Here is a 22,540-nt window from a genome sequence, read left to right as displayed (position 1 = left end):
AACTGCCTTTATTCAATAGCTTTAAAGCCAATTATAGTTTACTGTGTTTCCTCAATCTGTTCAAAAGCTAAGCAGGCCGAGGTGTTACAAATCAATTAATAGGTTGTGGAGCTGAAGGAACTGTTGTAGTAATGGGAAACATCACTGATATTCTAGGATAATTAAATCGAGCTGTAATTAGCTTTGGAAATAATTGCATAAGATGCTGCGCTAAACCTTAAAAGAAATCTCTGCTTAGGCCGAGCTGGAATATTGCATATATTTCTGGGTACCACCCTTCAGGAAGGGTGTCAGTGTTGGAAAGGTCACTTAGGACGTTTAACCAAAGGATATCAGGAATGAGAGGCTCCAGTTATCAGGTGGAGAATGTAGCAGCAGAGATTGTTCTTTTAAAATAACTAGCAAAAGAATTATGGGAGAAATAAAGAGGAGCTCATTTTCATGGAAAGTTGATAATAAAGCTCTTTAAACTTAGACCAGGACTTAAACAAAGCCACAAAATTTGTATGCCCATGTTTAGGACATGCTCTAAGACATTGCTAAACTAAACTTATAGACATAGAACATACAGTGCAGAAGGAGGCCATTCGGCCCATCGAGTCTGCACCGACCCACTTAAGCCCTCACTTCCACCCTATCCCCGTAACCCAGTAACCCCTCCTAACCTTTTTTGGTCACTAAGGGCAATTTACCATGGCCAATCCACCTAACCCACACGTCTTTGGACTGTGGGAGGAAACTGGAGCACCCGGGGGAACAGTCACGAGGAGAACGTGCAGACTCCGCACAGACAGTCACCCAGCAGGGAATCAAACCTGGGACCCTGGCGCTGTGAAGCCACAGTGCTAATCACTTGTGCTACCGTGCTGCCCACGCAGCTAACTATCTATAGCTAACTATATCCTAACTAACTATAAAGAATCAGGAACATCTCACTCAAATAAAACAAATGGCTGGCCTTCTTTAACACTTCATGGTGCGAATTGTGGCGATGTTTCACTTAATTGTCATTTAAAGTAAAATACAAGTGTTCCAGATTTTGTAGTTTTAATGACAGTGAAACTGTCAGCTTCCACTGACATTATTCATCTAGCACCTTCCAGTGCCTCCACAGTGCAATTAAATGCAGAAATCCAGAGGTTGCTGAGAGTGATTTCCTCCCACTCTATAGGGTATGCTGTTGAGGTTCTCACAGACAGAAGTCAAATAGAAATCAGTGACTTGATATGAAATTCCACTTTTTAGTCTCACTATAAAAACTCTTGAAAATGTTTTGCCTTGTTGAATGGGGTAACTGGATTGTTAGTGTTGCACTAAGTCATAATTACAGCTGAACAGCCTCTTCGGCTGGTAAATTCCAGATTGTATTTTTAGATTTGTTGACTACCGGTCAGTTTCTAATACTGTAATACCACGACAAAACCTGCTTGTTCAGATCTCTACTGCTGGTGCCAAAATTAAACTAAGGTTGGAAAATGTGAAATCCACGATGAGAAGATTGTTAGATCTTTGTGGGCCGCTTTCTTTGATGTCAGTGGCAAGCACCTTTGCTTTGCTACTGCCCACAAATTCCAGGCCAATGTTGCACTCCAAGTTTATTAGGAGGTGTAACTATGCTCAGTGCCAGTCAATTTATTCAGAAGTACAATCTGCTCAAGTACCATGTGCGGTCAAGTCCAATCTATGCTTGAAAAGCTGAAGCATTGATGTTTCCAACCGTATGTACGGCAAGTTTTCAAAAACCCAATAAAAATCATTTATAAAAAAAGAAGGTTTCAGTCACCTTTCTGGATCAATATATTACCCGATATGGGGAATACACTTCCAAATCTTAATAAAAATATTATCCTCCGGACAGTAAACTCAATGCCACAAAGTGCCGATGCAAAATTATTTCTTAGATTCAAAATATTTCTAATTATCGATACCAATTATTGCAAAATGCCAAAAGCAAGTGGCGTATTGCCAGGATAGAGGTTACTTGTGCTCCGTTTCTACTAATGTTTTATCGAGTCTTTCTATTTTTGAAAGGACTGTGAAACAATTATCAAACGCAGACTTCACTGTTTTTTCAAGTTCCTCTTTGACTATCTGGCAAGAGATAAACTCAGAGTGCGAAGGTGAGCAACAACCTCATCTAAGATTTAATGTGGCTGAAGAAAATCATGATGTTTAATCCAGAAATGTTGCTGCACTCACTTGAATGGTTCGATCATTTCTTCCGTGACAAAATTCAAGTAATTCCTGCAATGAAAGAAAAGTTAAATTAAACTTCAACAAACACAATTCTAACAAGATAAAATCAGAACAAAATTGTGTGCATAACAGGCTAGGTTTTACAAATTTGCAGTCTCATGGTCACTTAAGCAGCACATTCCAAATCCACAACCAAGTTCTAAGTTTAACGCCGTATTCACAGATTTCCAGAGCTAGGCTTCCTGAAAGTTGCCTCTGAAAGCAAGGCAAGAACATGATGGCAATTGAGGGAGCAAATTAAAACTACTGTCAATGCTGCAATAAAGGCGGCACGGTGGCGCAGAGGTTAGCACTGCTGCCTCACGTCACTGAGGGCCCGGGTTCGATCCCAGCCCCAGGTCACTGTCTGTGTGCAGTTTGTACATTCTCCCTGCATCTGCATGGGTCACACCCCACAACCCAAAGATGTACAGGGTCGGTGGAATGGCCACTCTCAATTCCCTCTTCATTGGAATTTTTTTTTAAAAGGGTTCCTTAAGTTAATGTGAGGCTAATTACATATGACATCAAATAGCCTCACCAGCCACCATATGCAAAGAGGCCACTGTAGACTGCCAACACTGCTTTTCCGACATCTGTGGTTGTCCCTACAAAGGCCCGATCAGGTTTCAAGTATGGAGTGTCTCCTGTTTGGAAGAAAACAATACCCATGGTTACCACTGAACAATATAGTTAAGAAGAAATGAAGCTTGTTAAGAAATAATGAAGTCACTTACGAGATCCAAAACTCCTCTATTATTTTAGAGTAGGGGTTTTACTTTAAATCAACTGACGTCTCCATAGTGAGGGGCATATTAAGAAATTTACAATCACAGAGCGATTTAACAATCAATCCGGCCTGCGCGGGCCAGCTGGCAGATGTGTTCGCGGACATCTTCGGCCTCTCCCTACTCCGTTCCGAGGTCCCCACCTACTTCAAGACGACCACCATCATACTGGTGCCAAAGAAGAACTAGGCAACGTGACTCAATGACCACCATCCGGTGGCCCTGACATCGATCACAATGAAGTTCTTCGAGAGGTTGGTCATGAGGCACATCAGCTCCATACTCCAAGATGCCAAAATCCACTGCAGTTCCCATACCGCCAAAACCGGTCCACAGCAGACACATCGCCCTGGCCCTACACTCATCCTTGGAGCATCTCGACAACAAGGACTCCTACATCAGACTCCTATTTATTAACTATAGCTCTGCCTTCAACACCATAATCCCAGCCAAGCTCATGTCAAAGCTCCAAAACCTAGGACTTGGCTCCTCACTCTGCAACTGGATCCTCGACTTTCTGACTCATAGACCACAATCAGTAAGAATAAACAAAACACCTCCTCTACGATCGTCCTCAATACCGGGGCCCCGCAAGGCTGCGCACTTAGCCCCCTACTATACTCCCTATACGCACACGACTGCGTGGCAAAATTTGACTCCAACTCCATCTACAAGTTTGTTGACGACACAACCAGAGTGGGCAGGATCTCGAACAACGAAGAGTCGGACTACAGGAGGGAGATAGAGAACCTAGTGGAGTGGTGTAGCAACAACAATCTCTCCCTCAATGCCAGCAAAATTAAAGAGCTGGTCATTGACTTCAGGAAGCAAAGTACTGTACACATCCCTGACTGCATCAACGGGGCAGAGATGGAGATGGTTGACAGCTTCAAATTCCTGGTGTGCACATCACCAACAATCTGTCCTGGTCCACCCACGTTGATGCTACCACCAAGAAAACACAACCGGCCTATACTTTCTCAGGAACTAAGGAAATTTGGCATGTCCACACTGACTCTTACCAACTTTTACAGGTGCACCATAGAAAGCATCCTATCTGGCTGCATCACAGCACCTGGGATGGCAACTGCTCGGCCCAAGACTGCAAGAAATCTCAGAGAGTTGTGAACACAGCCCAGTCCATCACACGGACCCGCCTTCCATCTATTGACTCTACTGACACTTCCTGCTGCCTTAGGAAAGCGGGCAGCATAATCAAAGACCCCTCCCACTCGGCTTACTCACTCTTCCAACTTCTTCCATTGGGCAGGAGATACAAAAGTCTGAGAACACGCACAAACAGATTCAAAAACAGCTTCTTTTCCGCTGTTACCAGACTCCTAGACAACCCTCTTATGGACTGATCTGATGAATACTACACTCCTGTATGCTTCACCCGAAGCCGGTGTCTATGTATTTACATTGTGTACCTTGTGTTGCCCTATTACATATTTTCTTTTCATGTACTAAATGATCTGTTTGAGCTGCATGCAGGAAAATACTTTTCACTGTCCCTCGGTACACGTAACAATAAACAAATCCAATCCAATCCAATAGTAAAAGGGTGGTTTAACTTTACAACATGTGTCTTCTGTCACTGACAGGTGCCCTGCCAAAAGGTCAGTCTGACTGAGACTTGGCTTCCAGTCTGCCGGGAAGCACTCTGGAGCAGGTCAGATTGATCCAAAAACCCAGTGAAGGGTGCTAAATATTGAATGCACAGATAAAGGAACCAGCTGATGTTGGCTATGGCTTGGGAGGTCACCAAGTACAGATAATTAATCTAATGTTTTGAGACCTGGGTTTGATAAACATCTGAGGACATCTTTGAGCAACTGGATTATTTCAAATGACAAATTAACAATAAAAACAGTTGTACACAAGTTAACCAATTTAAAATATCGTAAAATATTTTAAATAGAAATATTCCCATTAACTGTACTTTGAACTTACTGGTGAATGAGTAAAAGGCAGGCTCAATTCGTCAATATTTTTGGATAAAGTTATATACTAAGTTGCTTTGTGTAGTTTTAAAATTTTTCGCTTCCTGTCCTTTCCTAAATGATCTCCATTCAGCAACCCCTTTCCTAACTGTTGATAAGTTGTTTTTAAAACAAAGCATTAGTGAAGAGGTGGATGTGCATCACCAGAGAAGTCTCTCGCACGGGGAGGATGTGCTGTAACATGCTTCAAAAGCAGTGGGAATTTTTCAGGTGCACAGGCAAGTTAAGTACAAAAATACTCCTTTGCCAATGTCAGCCATTGCAATCAATGGAAAGCCAAGAAAATCAGGATCAAAAAAAAATCCAGGTTTTAAATGCAACCAGGCTGGGAGAAAGAAACAACGGTAAGCGATCAAACTATGTCGTTCAAGAACAAGAAAACATGAAAATAGCAGCATAATTTGAAGCACGAAAACACGGCGCTAAAAAATATTCAAGGTTAATATCAACTGAAACGTTGACAGCATCTTCCAAACCCTCAACCAACTTGAAAGATAACGGCAGCAGATGCATGGTACTACCGCCCCCGGCAAGTTCCCCTCCAAGTCACATACCATCTTGACTTGGGACTATATCGCCATTCCTTCACTGTCGCAGTGTCAAAATTCTGGAACTCCCTTTCTAATGGCACTGTGGATGTATTTACACTACATGGATTGCAGCAGTTTAAGGAGGCAGCTCAATTATGGATGGGCAAGAAATGGCCCATCTTCCATCACCCACATCCCATGAATGAATGCACAAAAAAAAAAATCATCCAGCCTGTGGGGCAGCACAGTGGTTAGCACTGCTGCCTCACAGCTCCAGGGACCCAGGTTTGATTCTATCCTTGGGTGACTGTGTGGAGTTTGCACGTTCTCCCCCTGTCTGCGTCGGTTTCTTCCCACAATCCCAAGATGTGCCGGTTAGATGAATTGGCCATACTAAATTGCCCTTAGTGTCCAAAGGTAATGTGGGGTTATGGGGATAGGGCGGGGATGGGCCTAGGTAGGGTGCTCTTTTGGAAGGTCGATGCAGACTCGATGGGCCAAATGGCTTCCTCCTGCACTGTAGGGATTCAATAATTCTATAATTCCACGAATGTTAATGCATTTTCCAACTTTTCTTTGACACATAAATTAATATCGGTGGAATTTACCGGCTGTTCACGCTGCCGTGATATTCCGGTCCCACCGACGGCACACCCTTGCCTCGGGTTTACCAGCGACAAGGGGTGCATTCAATGGGAAATCCCATCGACAATGGATGGATCAGAAAATCCCACTGGCGTGCCACCTCCACCGCCAAAAAACACACGACGGGTTGCTTGGTAAATCCTGCCCGATATGTTGTTTTTAAAAAGGGATTTTAATGTGGCACATCATTAAATCAACATTAATGTAGAACTGTACCATCGATAAGAACACGAGACACAGGAGCAGTCGTACACTTCACATCATTCAATAAGATCATGGCTGATATCTCAGCCTCACTTTCCTGATATCATAACCCGATATTACATTTATAACCTGTTATGAAAAATGCAAAATTGGAAAAGTGAATTATTTAATGGCTAAAATAAAATTATTTGTTGTCCATGTACCAACGCACTGCAGCTTTCTTAAATGTCCTTTTACTAATACCACTGCTTCTATGAGATGCTTCCTTGGTGGCATCAGTATAGCTGATGAACTCATAGCTCACGTGAAATACTTTTGAGGCACACCCATTTGGCCACCTTTAGGAGCTCCGGCTTCAGAGGACTTGGCTACTGCCAAGGCAATGTGGTTCAGCTGACTTTTGGACACTCTGACGGATTATTAGATTTTGAGGGTAGGATGTGCCGTCCTGTGCCACAAGATCTGCCACAGAGCTATTTCTCATCACTCTCGCTAATCTTAGCAGTCTTCGGGAAATTAGTGAAGCACTTGAAGCCCTTATCTGTGCAGTCCGTTGCCTATCCAGGTTATGCAGATATTGAAGCTAAGAGTCTGAATGACTGCAGTTTGAACTACCAATAAATCTACGCAAGCTGATGCAACAGATTCCTGGAGCCCAATTTTACACCAACAAAACACTTCTATGAACTTTTAAAGAGCTGATGCTAACTAGTTACATTCATTTTATTTTATTTTTTCCCAATTAAGAGGCAATTTAGCGTGGTCCACCTATCCTGCACATAATTTGGGTTTGTGGGGGTGAGGCCCATGCAGACACAGGGAGAATGTGCACACTCCTTATGGACATTGACCTGGGGCTGGGGTTGAACATGGGTCCTCGGTGCCGCGAGGCAGCAATGCTAATCACTGCACCACCATGTCGCCCTGCGGGAACGGAGAATCCTGCTGCTGATGGGACCATGCCGGAAAACAAGGACAGAGAATCCCGCCATGGTATAGCAACTCACTGGCTGGCTTTCCAAGAGGCTGTATGATTACATGTGTGTTGAAAAGAGCTCTCTTATCAAGGCCGTAACCCATGTTTAGTATTTATGTCCTCTTCCACCGAGCTTGAAACAAAACTTGCCTCCAATGAGCTGTTTCTTGGGGGTCCTTTCCACTACTTCCCATTTTTAGCTGTGCTGAGTGCTCGAGTACTTCACCAAGTGATGTAGGCCCTCTAACTCAACACTCTAAACTCTCACCATCAGCCCCCATTGAGAAGTTAGTCTCTGTGCTGGTGCTTGAGAGGGATGTAATGTGTCACTGTGCTTTTTCTGAAGGGTAATGCTCCTTCAAATCCTCTTCCACAGGGTCAAGCTACTGGGAAAAACCTCCAGAATTGGGGAAGGGACTGGAGCTAGGGCAGACCGACAGTCTGCACAATAGGAGACGATGATAGCTTCACTATGCAGCTTTAGGTTGGTAAGCTGCTTGAACAGAGGATTTCTGGAGGTCAATGCAAGGATGAAATGATAGCCAAACAGCTTTCTCAGTGCCACCCCACCCTCCCCCACCCACCCCCAGCCTCACCCTTTCTGATGCTCTTTGATGTGGATGGCCTTGTCATTTCCAGAGCTGCCTAAAGAGCCTAAATGCAAGCTAACTTCTCTTGTATTTCGAGATAATTCATTCCCCCGAAAGTGAGAGCTAGTGAGTGGTTCTGGAAAAGAAATGTCCAAATGTGGGAACGCTTCTTCATTTAGTGTGAATGCTGTGAGGGAGAAAAAGCAAGGTGCAGGCAAAATAGAGAGCTATTCAATAGGAAGAATAAGACTGGGCTGTGAAGAATTACAAGCAACCATCACAGCAGATTATTGTTTGTTATTTGTTATCTTGTGAGAACAGAATGCTGTTACTGCCTGCTGTGAAGACAGTGAGCAACACGAGAGTATATGTGATTAGGGGAAAAAGGAATAGTAGCAGACTGTCCATTTGTGCTTGGAGGAGAGAAAGTACATCACTCTGTTTTATTATTCTGTACAATAATAACTATTAACTTCTGGCTGTGGTTCGTACTTTACCAGCTAACCGTGGACCCAGCCCTTGCACTATCTTGGTGAGGCACTCAGCACATTGTGTATGTCTGAGTGGCGCGCTGTGAGCTCTGTGCTCTGAGCCATCTCCTGGTAGAATGAGCGGGAACTGTGGTGTTCCCTGTTTTATAGTGCGTGTGCTCTCACTGGTGATTGGCTGCGATGTTGTGTGTGTGTTGGTTGGTCCAACTAGCTGTCCATCAGTGTGTGTGTGTGATTGCACCATGATATGTTAATGTGGATATCATGACAAATGGAAGTGTTCGGAATGCTAGGGCAGAGAGAGTGCTGGGCGGATAACTATTGTACCCAGGCATACTCCAGAGAAGTGGAGGGATAAAAACCTGGATTGAAGCTCACTGCTCTGGTCAATTATGGAAGCATGCCCTTCATCAAACTGGGGCCCCAGAGTCCACGGGTTAACTACCACTGTGATTTCTTTCCCAGCGTGCTGCAAGGTCAACCTCTTTGCATTAGACATTCCTCCACCTCCTCAAAGAAGGCCTCAACAGAAGTGTCTGAGAATCTGGCAATTTGCGAGCACACTTAGGAGCTACATATATTCACACTCAGAGCCCTGTCCTTCGCAGACAGAAATAATATGTTCCTGCACTGCGCCTTTTTCAACAAAACAAAAGTTTGGGGGATCAGCTATTCCCTGGCTCATTCCCCATGACGTGCCTTGACTGAAGGGACCTGCCTGGTTTGAATTTAAACAAAAGTTTGCCAGTTAACTGCTGCTTGGGCCATTCCCCATGGCAACACCTCAACCAATCAGCACTCGTTGCTCATATTATAATTTGATGTTGTCTTTACAAATGGTACTCTTGCGAATTCTGTCCTGATCCGTGCAACACAAATAGCTTCAACTGCTGTCTTTTTCTTTCAGCATTAAAAAGTGTATTCATTTGTTAAATAGCATTCAGGAAACTCTGTCCTACAAGTATGTTTGCCGATTGCAGATGGGCAGTCCCACCCATCAAAGAATAATCCGGCCCAGCAAGACTGCCACCCACCCCACCCCCGCAAGTGTCTAAAGTGGGACTAAGGCACTCTGAATTCTCCCTTTGTGTACCCAAACAGGTGCCGCACAGTAACGTCATTGCAGTGTTAATGTAAGCCTACTTGTGACAATAAATATTATTATTATAATAATGTTTCCCAGGGGATAAAAGCATAAACAAAGTTTGCTTTTGCTTTAAATCTCACCGCGGTTGGCTCCTTCTCACATTTTTAAGATTATGTAACATTCAGAAAGAAATGAGCGAAGAGCAGACAGAGCACATTTATTTGCATTTGCTGCTTAATCACTGGCAGCTGCTAAAAGCAAATCTTTCGGTGTCGAAACAGTTCTGCAATGACTGTCAGACAATAGCTGCAACCTAATCATTCCACCACGAGCTTTAAATTAATGTTTTTGAACGGATTTCTCTCAGGTTCATGTCGTAATGTGAATTTACAAACAGCTGAGACACTCCAAGACTGTTTGCCATGGCGTGCAAGGTAATACTGCTTAAAGCATCTTGTTCACATCAAGACAAGAACAATAGTAGATGACTCAACAATTTCCTTTGTTTAATTTGTGAGTCATGTGTTGAAGTCTCCAAGGTCAGAGTTACACTGATCCAACCCCCAAATGTCTTTAATGGAACAAGAAAGCCATTGTATTTGGCTAAAATGCTTAAAATGGAGGTGGCTTTGAAACAAACTTATCCTTGGCTAAGTGAAGTGGCATCAGAGTGTAAGAGAAAAGAACATCAACAATTGTTGAACCAGGCAGATGTGGTTTATGGATATTTCCTTGCACAGTTTATTGATAATACAATTATTTTAACCAAAAAATTATCCAGCAATTTAAATTAACATTGACAGTAGACTCGATTGAATACAAAAATGTACATATTAGGATAAATTCTGCCGGAGAAGATTGTCTCGAAGGCCTACAACTGACCCTCTCTGTTTAAAACAGTTGATTGCCCGTCTTTCACATGTATACTCTCTACTTTACTTACAGAAGACAAGAAATGAATGTGAAATGAAAAGGATAAAAGAATACTGTTAACTCCATTTTTTATTCTGAAGAGTTCCATTGAATAGATGGAGCATGCATGAAGCATGCTGTTCTTGAGATACCCTAATCATGTTTCAAAATTATAATTTCAGAGAATAGCTACACACTGAAGGAGGCCGTTGGTCCCATCACGCCTGTGCTAGCTCTCGGCAAGATCAGCCCTGACTCATGCTCCTGTGCTTTCCCCATAGCTCTGCTAATCTTTTCAGGTAATTATCCAATTCCCTTCTGAAAGCTATGATGGATGTTGTCTCCACCACACTCCCTCAGATAGTGCAGTTCAGATTCCAATAACTCCCTCTGCAAAAAAGTTCCTCCTCATGTCATCATTGGTTCTTTTGCCAATCACCTTAACTCAAGTGTTCTCACTTATTGACATTCCCGCTAATGGAAATGTGGGCAGCACGGTAGCACACTGGTTCACACTGTTGCTTCACAGCTCCAGAGTCCCAGGTTCGACTCCCGGCTTGGGTCACTGTCTGTGTGGAGTCTGCACGTTCTCCCTGTGTCTGCGTGGGTTTCCTCCGGGGGCTACGATTTCCTCCCACAAGTCCCGAAAGACATGCTGTCAGGTAATTCTCCCTCCCGCCCGAACAGGTGACGGAATGTGGCGACGAGGGGCTTTTCACAGTAACTTTATTGCAGTGTTAATGTCAGCCCACTTGTGACAATAACGATTATATTATTATTGATTTTTCCCTCCCTACTCGATCAAGATTCCTCATGATTTTGAAAGCCTCTATCACATCTCCTCTCAACTTCTCTCTTTTTTTTTTACAGAGAACAAACGCAGTTTCCCTGGCTTCCCCAAGTTTTCAAAATGTGATGGTGATAGGTGGCGGCAGTGTCGGCGTGGGACAATACAGGAGACCCAGGGGAGCGTACGGGGCGCTGGGGGCGGGCAGAGTTGGTACGGGAACCAGCTGGCGCCAGGTCCCGTAGAGAGACCGTATCTTGCCGTCCGTCCTCGTGCGTGATGTAGGCGTACTGGGGATTGGCATGGTGCAGCTGGACCCTCTCGACCAGGGGGTCGGTCTTATGGCTCCTCATGTGCCTCCGGAGAAGGACTGGTCCCGGAGTTGACAGCCAAGATGGAAGCAAGACCCCGGAGATGGACTTCCTGGGGAAGATAAACAAACGATCGTGAGGGGTCTCGTTCGTGGCTGTGCAGAGGAGTGATCTGATGGAGTGGACGGCGTCGGGGAGGACCTCCTGCCAACGGGGGATCGGGAGACATCTAGACCCGAGGGCCAGAAGAATGGCCTTCCATACCGTCGCGTTCTCACTCTCCACCTGCCCGTTTCCCTGTGGGTTATAGCTCGTAGTCCTGATCGAGGCGATGCCTTTGCTGAGCAGGTACTGACGTAGCTCATCGCTCATGAACGATGTGCCCCGGTCGCTGTGGACGTAGACAGGGAAACCGAACAGTGTGAAGATGCCATGCAGTGCCTTTATTACAGTGGCCGAGGTCATGTTGGAGTAGGGGACAGCGAAGGGGAAGCGGGAGTACTCATCGATGACGGTGAGGAAGTATATATTATGGTTGGTGGAGGGGAGGAGCCCTTTGAAGTCAATGCTTAGGCGCTCAAAGGGCCGGGAGGTCTTTACCAGGCGGGCCTTGTCTGGCCGGTAGAAGTGCGGTTTGCACTCCGTGCAGACTTGGCAGTCCCTGGTCATTGCCTTGACCTCCTCGGTGGAGAAGGGCAGATTGTGGGCCTTAATGAAGTGGGTAAGCCGGGTGACAGAGGTCATTGTGGATAGCCCGAAGTCGGTCATCTTGCGCGCTGGCGCATGTGCCGCGGGACAGGGCATCTGGGGCTCGTTGAGCTTCCCAGGACGATATTTGATATCGTAATTGTAGGTGGAGAGTTCGATCCTCCACCTCAAGATTTTGTCATTTTTTATTTTGCCCCGTTGTGCGTTGTCAAACATGAAGGCGACCGACCGCTGGTCGGTGACGAGGGTGAACCTCCTACCGGCTACGTAGTGCCTCCAGTGCCGCACGGCTTCCACTATGGCTTGTGCTTCCTTCTCGACCGAGGGGTGTCAAATTTCGGAAGCGTGGAGTGTCCTAGAGAAGAATGCTACTAGCCTGCCCGCCTGGTTGAGTGTGGCGGCCTGTGTGACGTCTGACGCATCGCTCTCGACCTGAAAGGGGATGGACTCGTCCACCGGGTGCATTGCAGCCTTGGTGATGTCGGCCTTGATGCGGCTGAAGGCCGAGCGGGCCTCATCCGTCAGGGGAAACTGGTGGTTTGAATAAGTGGGCGGGCTTTGTCCGCATAGTTGGGGACCCACTGGGCGTAGTAGGAGAACAGCCCTAGGCATCATTTTAGGGCCTTGAGGTTGTGGGGAGGGGGGAGTTCTGTGAGGGGGCGCATACGGTCGGGGTCGGGCCCTAGGACTCCGTTCTCCACGACGTAGCCAAGGATGGCCAGTTGGGTAGTGCGAAAGACGCACATTTCTTTGTTGTATGTAAGGTTGAGGGCTTGAGCGGCCTGGAGGAACCTCTGACGGTTGGCCCCATGGCCGCAGATGGTCACATTGTCCAAGTACAGGTATGTAGCCCGCAAACTGTACTGGTCCACCATTCGGTCCATCGTTCTCTGAAAGACCGAGACCCCGTTAGTGATGCTGAAGGGGACTCTGAGGAAGCGGAAGAGTCGGCCGGCTGGTTCAAAGGCAGTGTAGTGGCGCTCTTCCGGGCGGATTGGGAGCTGGTGGTAGGCCGACTTCAGATCGACCGTTGAGAACACACGGTACTGCGCAATCTGGTTGACCATCTCCGCTATGTGGGGGAGGGGGTACGCATCCAGTTGCGTGAACCGGTTAATTGTCTGGCTGTAGTCCACAACCATCCGATTCTTTTCCCCGGTCCGGACGACCACCACTTGCGCTCTCCAGGGGCTGTTGCTGGCTTCGATGATCCCTTCACTCAACAGGCGCTGGACCTCTGACTTGATAAACGTCATGTCCAACGAATTGTACCGCCTGTTCCTGGTGGCGATGGGCTTACAGTCAGGAGTGAGGTTCGCAAAGACTGAAGAGGGGGGGGGACCTTGAGGGTCGCGAGGCTGCACACCGTGAGGGGGGGCAAGGGTCCACCGAATTGTAAGGTCAGGCTTCGGTGATTACATTGAAAGTCCAATCCGAGCAGTAGGGGTCACAGAGGTGGGGCAGGACGTAGAGCTTAAAGCGAGTGTACTCTGCGCCCTGCATCGCGAGATTGGCAATACAGTACCCCCGGATTTGAACCGAATGGGACCCGGAGGCAAGGGAGATTGTTTGGGAGGCTGGGTAGGTGTGGCGGGACCTGCGCCTTACCGTGTCGGGGTGGACAAAGCTCTCCGTGCTCCCGGAGCCGAAAAGACAGGGGGTCTCGTGCCCGTTGACCCGGACGACCATCATGGAGTTCTTCAGCTGTTTCGGCTGCGACTGGTCCAGAGTGACTGCACCCAGCTGCGGGTAGCCAGTGTGGGGGTCGGTGGAATCACAAGATGGTGGCCCCCATGAGTCGCATGTGTCGGGCTGGGGCGAAGATGGCGACCAAGATGGCCGCCCCCATCGGTCGCACGTGTTGGTCGGTGCTGGAGCCGGTGGCCAACGTGAGTCGCACGTGTCGGTCGGTGTTGGGGTCGGCGACCCAAGATGGCGGCCCCCATGAGTTGCACGATGCTGATGACGCATCTGACGGGGGCGTTCCGGGCAGGCACACAGCCACATTGCGGGTTCTGTGGGCCTCGGGTCCATGGGTCAGGCCTGGTGCGTTTTCAATTTCTGAGCCTTAGGTCGGCCCAGACAGACTTTAGCGAAGTGCCCCCTTTTCCCCCACAGTCGCTGCACGTCGCTGCGCAGCGCAGTGCAGGCCTGCGACGTAGTCGGGGCTGACTGGGGCCTCAACGAGGGGTTCGCCAGGTCCGCGGGGAACGCACTGAGGTTCTGGTAGGCCACCTCTAGCGAGGTAGCTAGCTTTACCGTGTCCCGCAAGTCGGAGGTCCCGTTTTCCAGCTGGCGCTGCCTGATGTAGTTCGAGCGGACCCCCGCCACATAGGTGTCCCGGATCTGTGAGTTCATGTGTTCCTCCGCCGTCACATCTCGATAGCTGCAGTTCCTCGCGAGTTGAGTCAGGGTTTCCAGATACTCGTCCAGCGATTCTCCGATGCGTTGACGGCGAGTAGTGAGGAGTTGTCTGGCGAACTCCTCATTTACGGGCTTGACGAAGTGTGCCTTGAGGGTTGCGACCGCTGCCTCGTACGTGGCCGCTTTCACAATCATTACTGAGATTCGATGGCTCACCCGAGCGTGGTGGAATTGCAGCTTGAGGGTCTCTGTGGGAGGCGTTGTGGAGGAGTCGAGGTAGGCCTCAAAACATCAAAGCCAATGTTTGAATATCTCCTGGGCTTCGGACGCGCAGGCATCGAATTCGAGCCTGTCTGGCTTTAGAGCGGCTTCCATAGTGCTGTCTATGACTAATAAATTGATATACCTTCAATTCACCGAGAAGCAGAGATAGCGAGTGAACATTAGGTTTTATTAGTCATGAACTTGCCGAGCCAGAGTCGGTTGTACAGATGAATGCCGCCCAAGGCGGCCGGTCTATATATGACCCCGGTGAGGGCGGAGCCAGAGGCAGAGCCCACTGGGGTTACAGTACAGTACCTGGAAGCAGCACGTATTACCACTTCCAGGTCATAGGTCATAGGTTACAGTATCATGCATGCATGAGGTGAATACATTCACAGTGTTTAAAATGGCTTTTGGCCTAATTAACCCCGTCTCAAAATAACAATTTACTCCAATGGCAGTACTCAAATTTTCACTTACCCAATTGTTAAAATATGCAGTAGGAATTAATTTGAACCCTTTCAACCTCTAACACTGCCATTCCCGTCTTACTGGTTGAACTACTGTAAAAATGTCAAATTTCCATTCTGCCAAGTTGGATCTAATTGCTGTATAGTTACGCCTCGTCTTCCTGAGATAGTGTTGCAAGTTTATTCAGGCAGTTTGCTCAAAAATGATTTCACACAGACTGATGTCTGAACAATTCTCACTATAGTACACAGAAAACAGGTAGACAGGCTATGGCTGCTAAATAAATTGTCTAATAAACTTTCATCAGTGTGCTCTAGTTTAGCTGATTTTAATTATATATCGTGTAGTTTTGTGTGTAGTTCATGAGGAAGTCACTATCACACACCAGAGCTGAATTTTATCGTTGTGGCTGCTGTCCCTTTTAAAACAGTATTTTTTCAAACTTTTTTTTCCCGGGACCCACTTTTGTCAACTGGCTAACCTTCAGGACTGACTTGGTGGCCGGCACAGATGTGATGGGCCGAAGGGCCTCTTTCTGTTTTCTGTGTTGTAAAATGATATGACTCAATGAAAGTAGAGATATATTCAAAGTGCAGAGGAGAGCCACGAGGTGAACGTCAATCTTTGAATTATGGAAATAAAAATGAAGATTTACATTTTTCTATCACCTTCACAACTACACGAGTATAAAGTAGTTTGCAACCAACTGTGAAGTGCCGCCCATATTATCTTCCACGTGAGTTCACTTCAGCCATTATCACAGCGGTCTACATCCCACCCCAGGCAGAAGTGAGGAAGGCGCTGGACGAACTGTACACAGTTATAAACAACTACGAAACAGAACACCCGGAGGCCTTGTTCATCGTGGCCGGAGACTTCAATGAAATGAAAATCGCTTATTGTCACAAGTAGGCTTCAATGAAGTTACTGTGAAAAGCCCCGAGTCGCCACATTCCAGCGCCTGTTCGGGGAGGCTGTTACAGGAATTGAACCGTGCTGCTGGCCTGCCTTGGTCTGCTTTCAAAGCCAGCAATTTAGCCCTGTGCTAAACAAGGCCAACCTCAAGAGTGTACTGCCAAAATTCCACCAGCACATCTCCTGTCCCACCAGGGGCGACAACACTCTTGACCACTGCTACTCAAAAACCAAGGGCGCCTACCGTTCCATCCCCCGACCACACTTTGGGAAATCAGACCATAAGACGGTGCTCCTTCTCCCAGCATACAAGCAGAAACTCAAGCGGGAGAATCCAGCTAAGAAGGTTGTGCAGTGCTGGTCCGAGGAGACAGAAGAGCTCTTACATAACTGCTTAGTGACAGTGGACTGGTCCATATTTAAGAACTCAGCGACCAACTTAAATGAGTATGCCACCACCGTCACAGAGTTCATCAGCAAATGTGTGGACGACTGCGTGCCAAAGAAAGCAGTACATGCGTTCCCCAACCGGAAACCATGGCTCAATCGCGAGATTGACCCCCTACTGAAGGACAGAACTGAGGCGTTCAAGGCAGACGACCCTGACCTATACAAGAAATCCAGGTACGACCTCCGCAAAGCCATCCGAGATGCCAAGAGAGAATATCAAACCAAGCTAGAGTCACAGACAGACTCTCGGCAGTTGTGGCAAGGACTAAACAACATAACGGGCTACAAAGCGAAGCCGAACAGTATCTCTGGCAGCAGCGCACCCCTCCCCGATGAACTCAATGCATTCTATGCTCGGTTCGAGCAGGTAACCAACAATCCGCTGTCGAGTACCCCAGTAGCCCATAATTCACCCATACCCACCATCACAGCTTCCGAAGTCAGATTGGCCTTCCTGAAAGTGAACCCTCGGAAGGCGACGGGCCCGGACGGGATCCCTGGTCGTGCACTCAGAGCCTGCTGGCAGAGGTATTCGCGGACATCTTTAACCTGTCCCTACTCCACTCCGAGGTCCCCACCTGCTTCAAGAAGACCACCATCATACCGGTACCAAAGAAGAACCAGGCAACGTGCCTCAATGACTACCGACCAGTGGCCCTGACTTCAGTCGTAATGAAGTGCTTCGAGAGGTTGATCATGAAGCGCATCACCTCCTTACTCCTGGAATGCCTTGATCCACTGCAATTTGCATACCGCTGCAACCGGTCCACATCAGACACCATTTCCCTGGCCCTACACTCATCCCTAGAGCATCTCGAAAACAAGGACTCCTACGTTAGACTCCTATTCAACACTATAATCCCAGCCAAGCTCATATCAAAGCTCCAAAACCTAGGACTTGGCTCCCCACTCTGCAACTGGATCCTCGATTTTCTGACCAATAGACCACAATCAGTAAGAATGAACAACACCTCCTCCACAATAGCCCTCAACACCGGCGCCCCGCAAGGCTGTGTACTTAGCCCCCTACTCTACTCCCTGTACACACAGGGAGCCTCTTTGTGACTGCGTGGCAAAACTAGGTTCCAACTCCATCTACAAGTTTGCTGACGATACGACCATAGTGGGCCGGATCTCGAATAACGACGAGTCCGAATACAGGAGGGAGATAGAGAATCTAGTGGAGTGGTGTAGCGACAACAAACTCTCCCTCAATGCCAGCAGAACTAAAGAGCTGGTAATTGACTTCAGGAAGCATAGTACTGTACATACCCCTGTCAGCATCAACGGGGCCGAGGTGGAGATGGTTAGCAGTTTCAAATTCCTAGGGGTGCACATCTCCAAAAATCTGTCCTGGTCCATCCACGTCGACGCTACCACCAAGAAAGCACAACAGCGCCTATACTTCCTCAGGAAACTAAGGAAATTCGGCATGTCCACATTAACCCTTACCAACTTTTACAGATGCACCATAGAATGCATCCTATCGGGCTGCATCACAGCCTGGTATGGCAACAGCTCGGCCCAGGACCGCAAGAAACTTCAGGGAGTCGTGAACACAGCCCTGTCCATCACACAAACCTGCCTCCCATCCATTGACTCCATCTACACCTCCCACTGCCTGGGGAAAGCGGGCAGTATAATCAAAGGTCCCTCCCACCCGGCTTACTCACTCTTCCAACTTCTTCCACGGGCAGGAGATACAGAAGTCTGAGAACACGCACGAACAGACTCAAAAACAGCTTCTTCCCCACTGTCACCAGACTCCGAAATGACCCTCTTACGGACTGACCTCATTCACACTACACCCTGTATGCTTCATCTGATGCCAGTGCTTATGTAGTTACATTGTATATGTTGTGTTGCCCTATTATGTATTTTCTTTTATTCCCTTTTCTTCTCATGTACTTAATGATCTGTTGAGCTGCTCGCAGAAAAATACTTTTCACTGTACCTCGGTACACGTGACAATAAACAAATCCAATCCAATCCAATCCAATGAAGTACAGTCACTGCAGTGGTGCCAATTTATGCACAGCAAGATCCCACACCAGATAATCTGTTCTTGCGCTGTTGATTGAGGGATAAATGTCAGTTAGGACAGCCGGGATAATTCCCTGCTTTTATTCAATGTAGTCCCATGGAATCTTTTACATCCACATGAGAGGCAGAGCCTCTATGTAACATGGTAACAGGAAAATGGCATTTCTAGCAGGGCATCCCTTCAGTACTACATTTAGCCTTGATGCGAAGGTGAACCCACAACCGTCTGATGTAGACAAGAGTGTTACCCACTGAGTCATGACTAACAGAGGAAATTTAGGCTTAATAACCTTTAAGCTAAAAGATAATCTTGCAGGAGAAGATGCAATATGCTAATAAGTGGTTGGGGAAGATGAATCCAGAACATTACTGTAAATTATATACTGCGAGTCAGACAAAGGAATACAGGTGTAAACTCAGAAAAGTTGCTTTTGGGATTGATATCAATATTCTTTTCACTTACGATGCAAGATGAAGTTTGTGTGGGGGGGGGGTTGCAGACAAAGGCAGTGCGTTTCCATAAAATTCTGAGGATTTTCCTTTGGTAGCAGTTGTGAAAGAGTCCGTGTGTGATTGTCCTGTGCCACATTTAATCTGGTAAATGCAGTGAGTTTTGCTGCGGGTGAGGATCGACACCCAGACCCAGAAAGAAAGAAGACAGTTTTGTCGAAACCCTATTGTCCCTCACACATTGAGAATGGATGCATACAATGAGAGGACAGAGAGAGAGAGAGTGTAAGCAGTGATTTCTTTCACTGCCACTGTCTAGCTTTCGAGCTTCCTGACAAGTCTCTTTTCTGGGGGGCCTCTTTATTTAGGGGGTCTTTGGTATTGGGCGGGAGGGGGGGTCTGTTGGGCGTGGGGTGGCAGGTCTTGCATTGTGGGGGCAGGTTGGCTCTCGGATGAGCTTTGAAGAATTACCCCCTTGGTGCACCACGTCAGGGCCAATAGTGATGTTCTCACTGAGGTGATTCCCAGTCCAGGGGACTGGAGAATACGGTGCCCGGTCGGCTCTGTGGATGCAAATGGATCTTAATGGCCCATTTGCATCCTCCTCCTGACCCGGGGCGCAAACCTTCATCCTGACGCAAGCAGGGGAGGCCGGAGCATAGGAAAGGTCGCTGAGGCTGTTTTCTTCACGACGTTGGATTCTCTGCCTCATCGGTAACTCCGCAACCAGCGCCCAAAGGATGCGCAGGGCAAGTAGATTGGCCACGCTAAATTGCCCCTTAATTGGAAAAAGATAATTGGCTACTCTAAATTTATTTTTAAAACCTCTGCTACCTGTTGCGCGAGGCGGAGAATTCAGGCCATTAAGTTGGTTCGGAAAACTGTCCGAAATATGCTGACAATCTGCAGACTCACATTTGCTTCTGGTAAAGCAGCACCTCAATTTTATAATTCTCACCCTCATTTTCAAATCTCTCCATGAAACCGCCTGTTCCCCAGCTCTGTAATCTCCTCCAACCCCACAAACGTCTGAGATAGCTGCACTCCTCTCAATTCGGGCCTCTTGAGGAACCCCCGATTTTAATTGCTCCATGATCGATTGATGACCGTGTTTTCAACTGCCAGAGTCCTGAGTTCTGAGATCCTGTCACTAAATGCCTGCCTTTGTACTACTCTTTTTCCTTTTACGATCCTCCAAGAAACCTACCAGCTTTGACTAAGCTTTTGGTCATTTGCCTGAATACTCCTTATGCAGCTCCTCGCCAAATTTTACTTTACGTTGTGCCTGTGAGGTCTGCTGGGGCATTAAAGGCACTATGTAAATTCAAGTATCGGTGTCGACAGAACCTTTTTATGCTCAAATTTCTAGTTTGTGTTTGAGTTTTATCACAAGGTAATTACAGATGAGGAAGATAATTTGACCTATCTTAATATATACATAAAAAACGCATGAATCCCAAATTATTTTATCTGTTCCTTTATTTATTCCAAGATTTTCATCTCTATCAGTATATCCTTGCCCATTCAGAGTATTGCTCACACTCCGGGCACCATTTAACTAAAAAATAAAGTCCCTTCTGGACACGAACTGAGGGTTTGCTGGGAACAACCCCGCTATCTAAAGGCACTGCTTTTTCTCAGCCCCAGTGGGGATTTCCACGGTGAGGTCGCACTTAGCCGCATATCCTGCACTGACAATCTCCGACGAGCAGAGCTCCTCGGTGCAGGAAATGGCACCCCGACCCGACTCCCCAACTCACCTGTTGGGTGGGGGAGGGGAGCATCCCTGAGCTCGAGCCCGTCTCTCTTCCCCGGCAAACCACCGCATACCGATAGGGAGCGGCCCTAACTCCAGCGTGGGATAAACACCAACCTGGAACTGCCAGCCTGACAGTGCTTCTGCCAGCCTGGCAGTGCCACCTGAGCACCCTGCCAGTGCAAGACTGGCACCCAGGTGGCACTGCCAGGATGCCCAAATGGCATCAGCATTGCCAGGGTGCCAACCCGTTGGGAGGCTGACCACCTAGGGTCTTCTGATTGCCTGGGAGAATGCCTGGGAGACCTCCCCCGCCCCTAAGGGCTGATACACCTGGTCCCTGTTTGTGGGGACCAGGTCTCCTTGGTGAGGCTGATAGATGCTGGTATGCCATTCGAACCGGCATCAGTACGGCTAAAGGATTTTTAAACTCACTTAACCATGCGAGACTGGCTCCCGCCAACCAGATCGTGACATCCCGCAAGATATCGTTAGATCGTGTGAAGCGTAATGGCCATTGGGAATCCTTGGGGAGGCCTCTCCCAGGATTTACAGGCTGCGTTCCATCACAATTCCGGCAGGACGTGGCACGTAAATCACGCACTCCATATAAAAGAAGGGCTTCTCGACATCTATCCTAAAGTTATCTTTTTCTATTTGGACCTGTTTTATTAATCTCCTCACTCGTGTTTCCTAATCTTGTACCCAGGGATATTGGGCGGGATTCTCTCAGCCACACCGGACCGGAAATCGGCGGGCTGGGCGCGAATGAAGCGCTGCCGCCCTGCCATCCTCCGGTGAGTGGAGAATCGGTGCCCTTGGCGCCAGTAGAGCGGCCCCCTAGCGATTCTCCGCTCGGGATGGGCCGAGTGGCCGCAAAAAAAATCTAAGTCCCACCGGCGCCGTCCACGTATGGTCTTACCCAGAGGGACCTCGGCATGCATCCTTTCGGGGGCAGCCTGGTTGGGGGGGGGGGGGTCCTCCACTGTGGCCCCTATCAGCAGCTGGAGCGGCGTGGGTCGCTCCAGTGCCGTGTTGGCCTCCTGAAGGGCTCAGAATCGCTGCTCCTGGGGGCCTGTTGACTCCGTCGTAAAACGCGACGGCGTCAACACTTAGCCCCAGGATCAAAGAATCTCGCCCATTATCTAATCCTGGAGATTTATTGGTTGCAAGCTCTTTCAACTGCATTTATACCCAATAAGTTATGCCTTCGAAGTATTTTTTGTGGAAGAGAGCATTGCATAGGAGCAGAGTCTGCTGCGCCCTTCAATCATGGCTGATATTTTTCTCATCCCCATTCTCCTGCCTTCTCCCCATAATCCCTGACCCCCTTATTGATCAGAACCTATCTACCTCGGTCCTAAGGACACTCAGTGATTTGGCCTCCACAGCCTTCAATGGCAAAGAGTTCCACAGATTCACTACCCTTTGGCTGAAGAAATTCCTCCTCATCTCATTTTTAAAAGAGCGTCCCTTTAGTCTGAGATTGTGTCCTCTGGGTCTAGTTTCTCCTACTAGTGGAAACATCCTCTCCACATCCAATCTTTCCGGGTCTTGCAG

General features: G+C 47.6%; 1 protein-coding gene across 1 annotated transcript in view; it reads right to left on the bottom strand.

Annotated features, from left to right (window-relative positions):
• slc7a5 (solute carrier family 7 member 5) overlaps positions 1 to 22,540 on the bottom strand; it is a 110,553-nt gene that overhangs the window by 36,856 nt on the left and 51,157 nt on the right. Inside the window, exons 3-4 of the mRNA XM_072518081.1 lie at positions 2,777 to 2,882; positions 2,200 to 2,244 (exon numbers count right to left, since the gene is read on the bottom strand). Coding sequence (XP_072374182.1) covers positions 2,200 to 2,244; positions 2,777 to 2,882 — 151 coding nt within the window. The remainder of the gene's footprint in view (positions 1 to 2,199; positions 2,245 to 2,776; positions 2,883 to 22,540) is intronic.

The sequence above is a fragment of the Scyliorhinus torazame genome, chromosome 10 (assembly GCF_047496885.1).
Source record: "Scyliorhinus torazame isolate Kashiwa2021f chromosome 10, sScyTor2.1, whole genome shotgun sequence".
Taxonomy (NCBI): Eukaryota; Metazoa; Chordata; class Chondrichthyes; order Carcharhiniformes; family Scyliorhinidae; genus Scyliorhinus; species Scyliorhinus torazame.
Note: the sequence above shows the minus strand (reverse complement) of the source record. Positions and strands in the feature narration are given on the sequence as shown.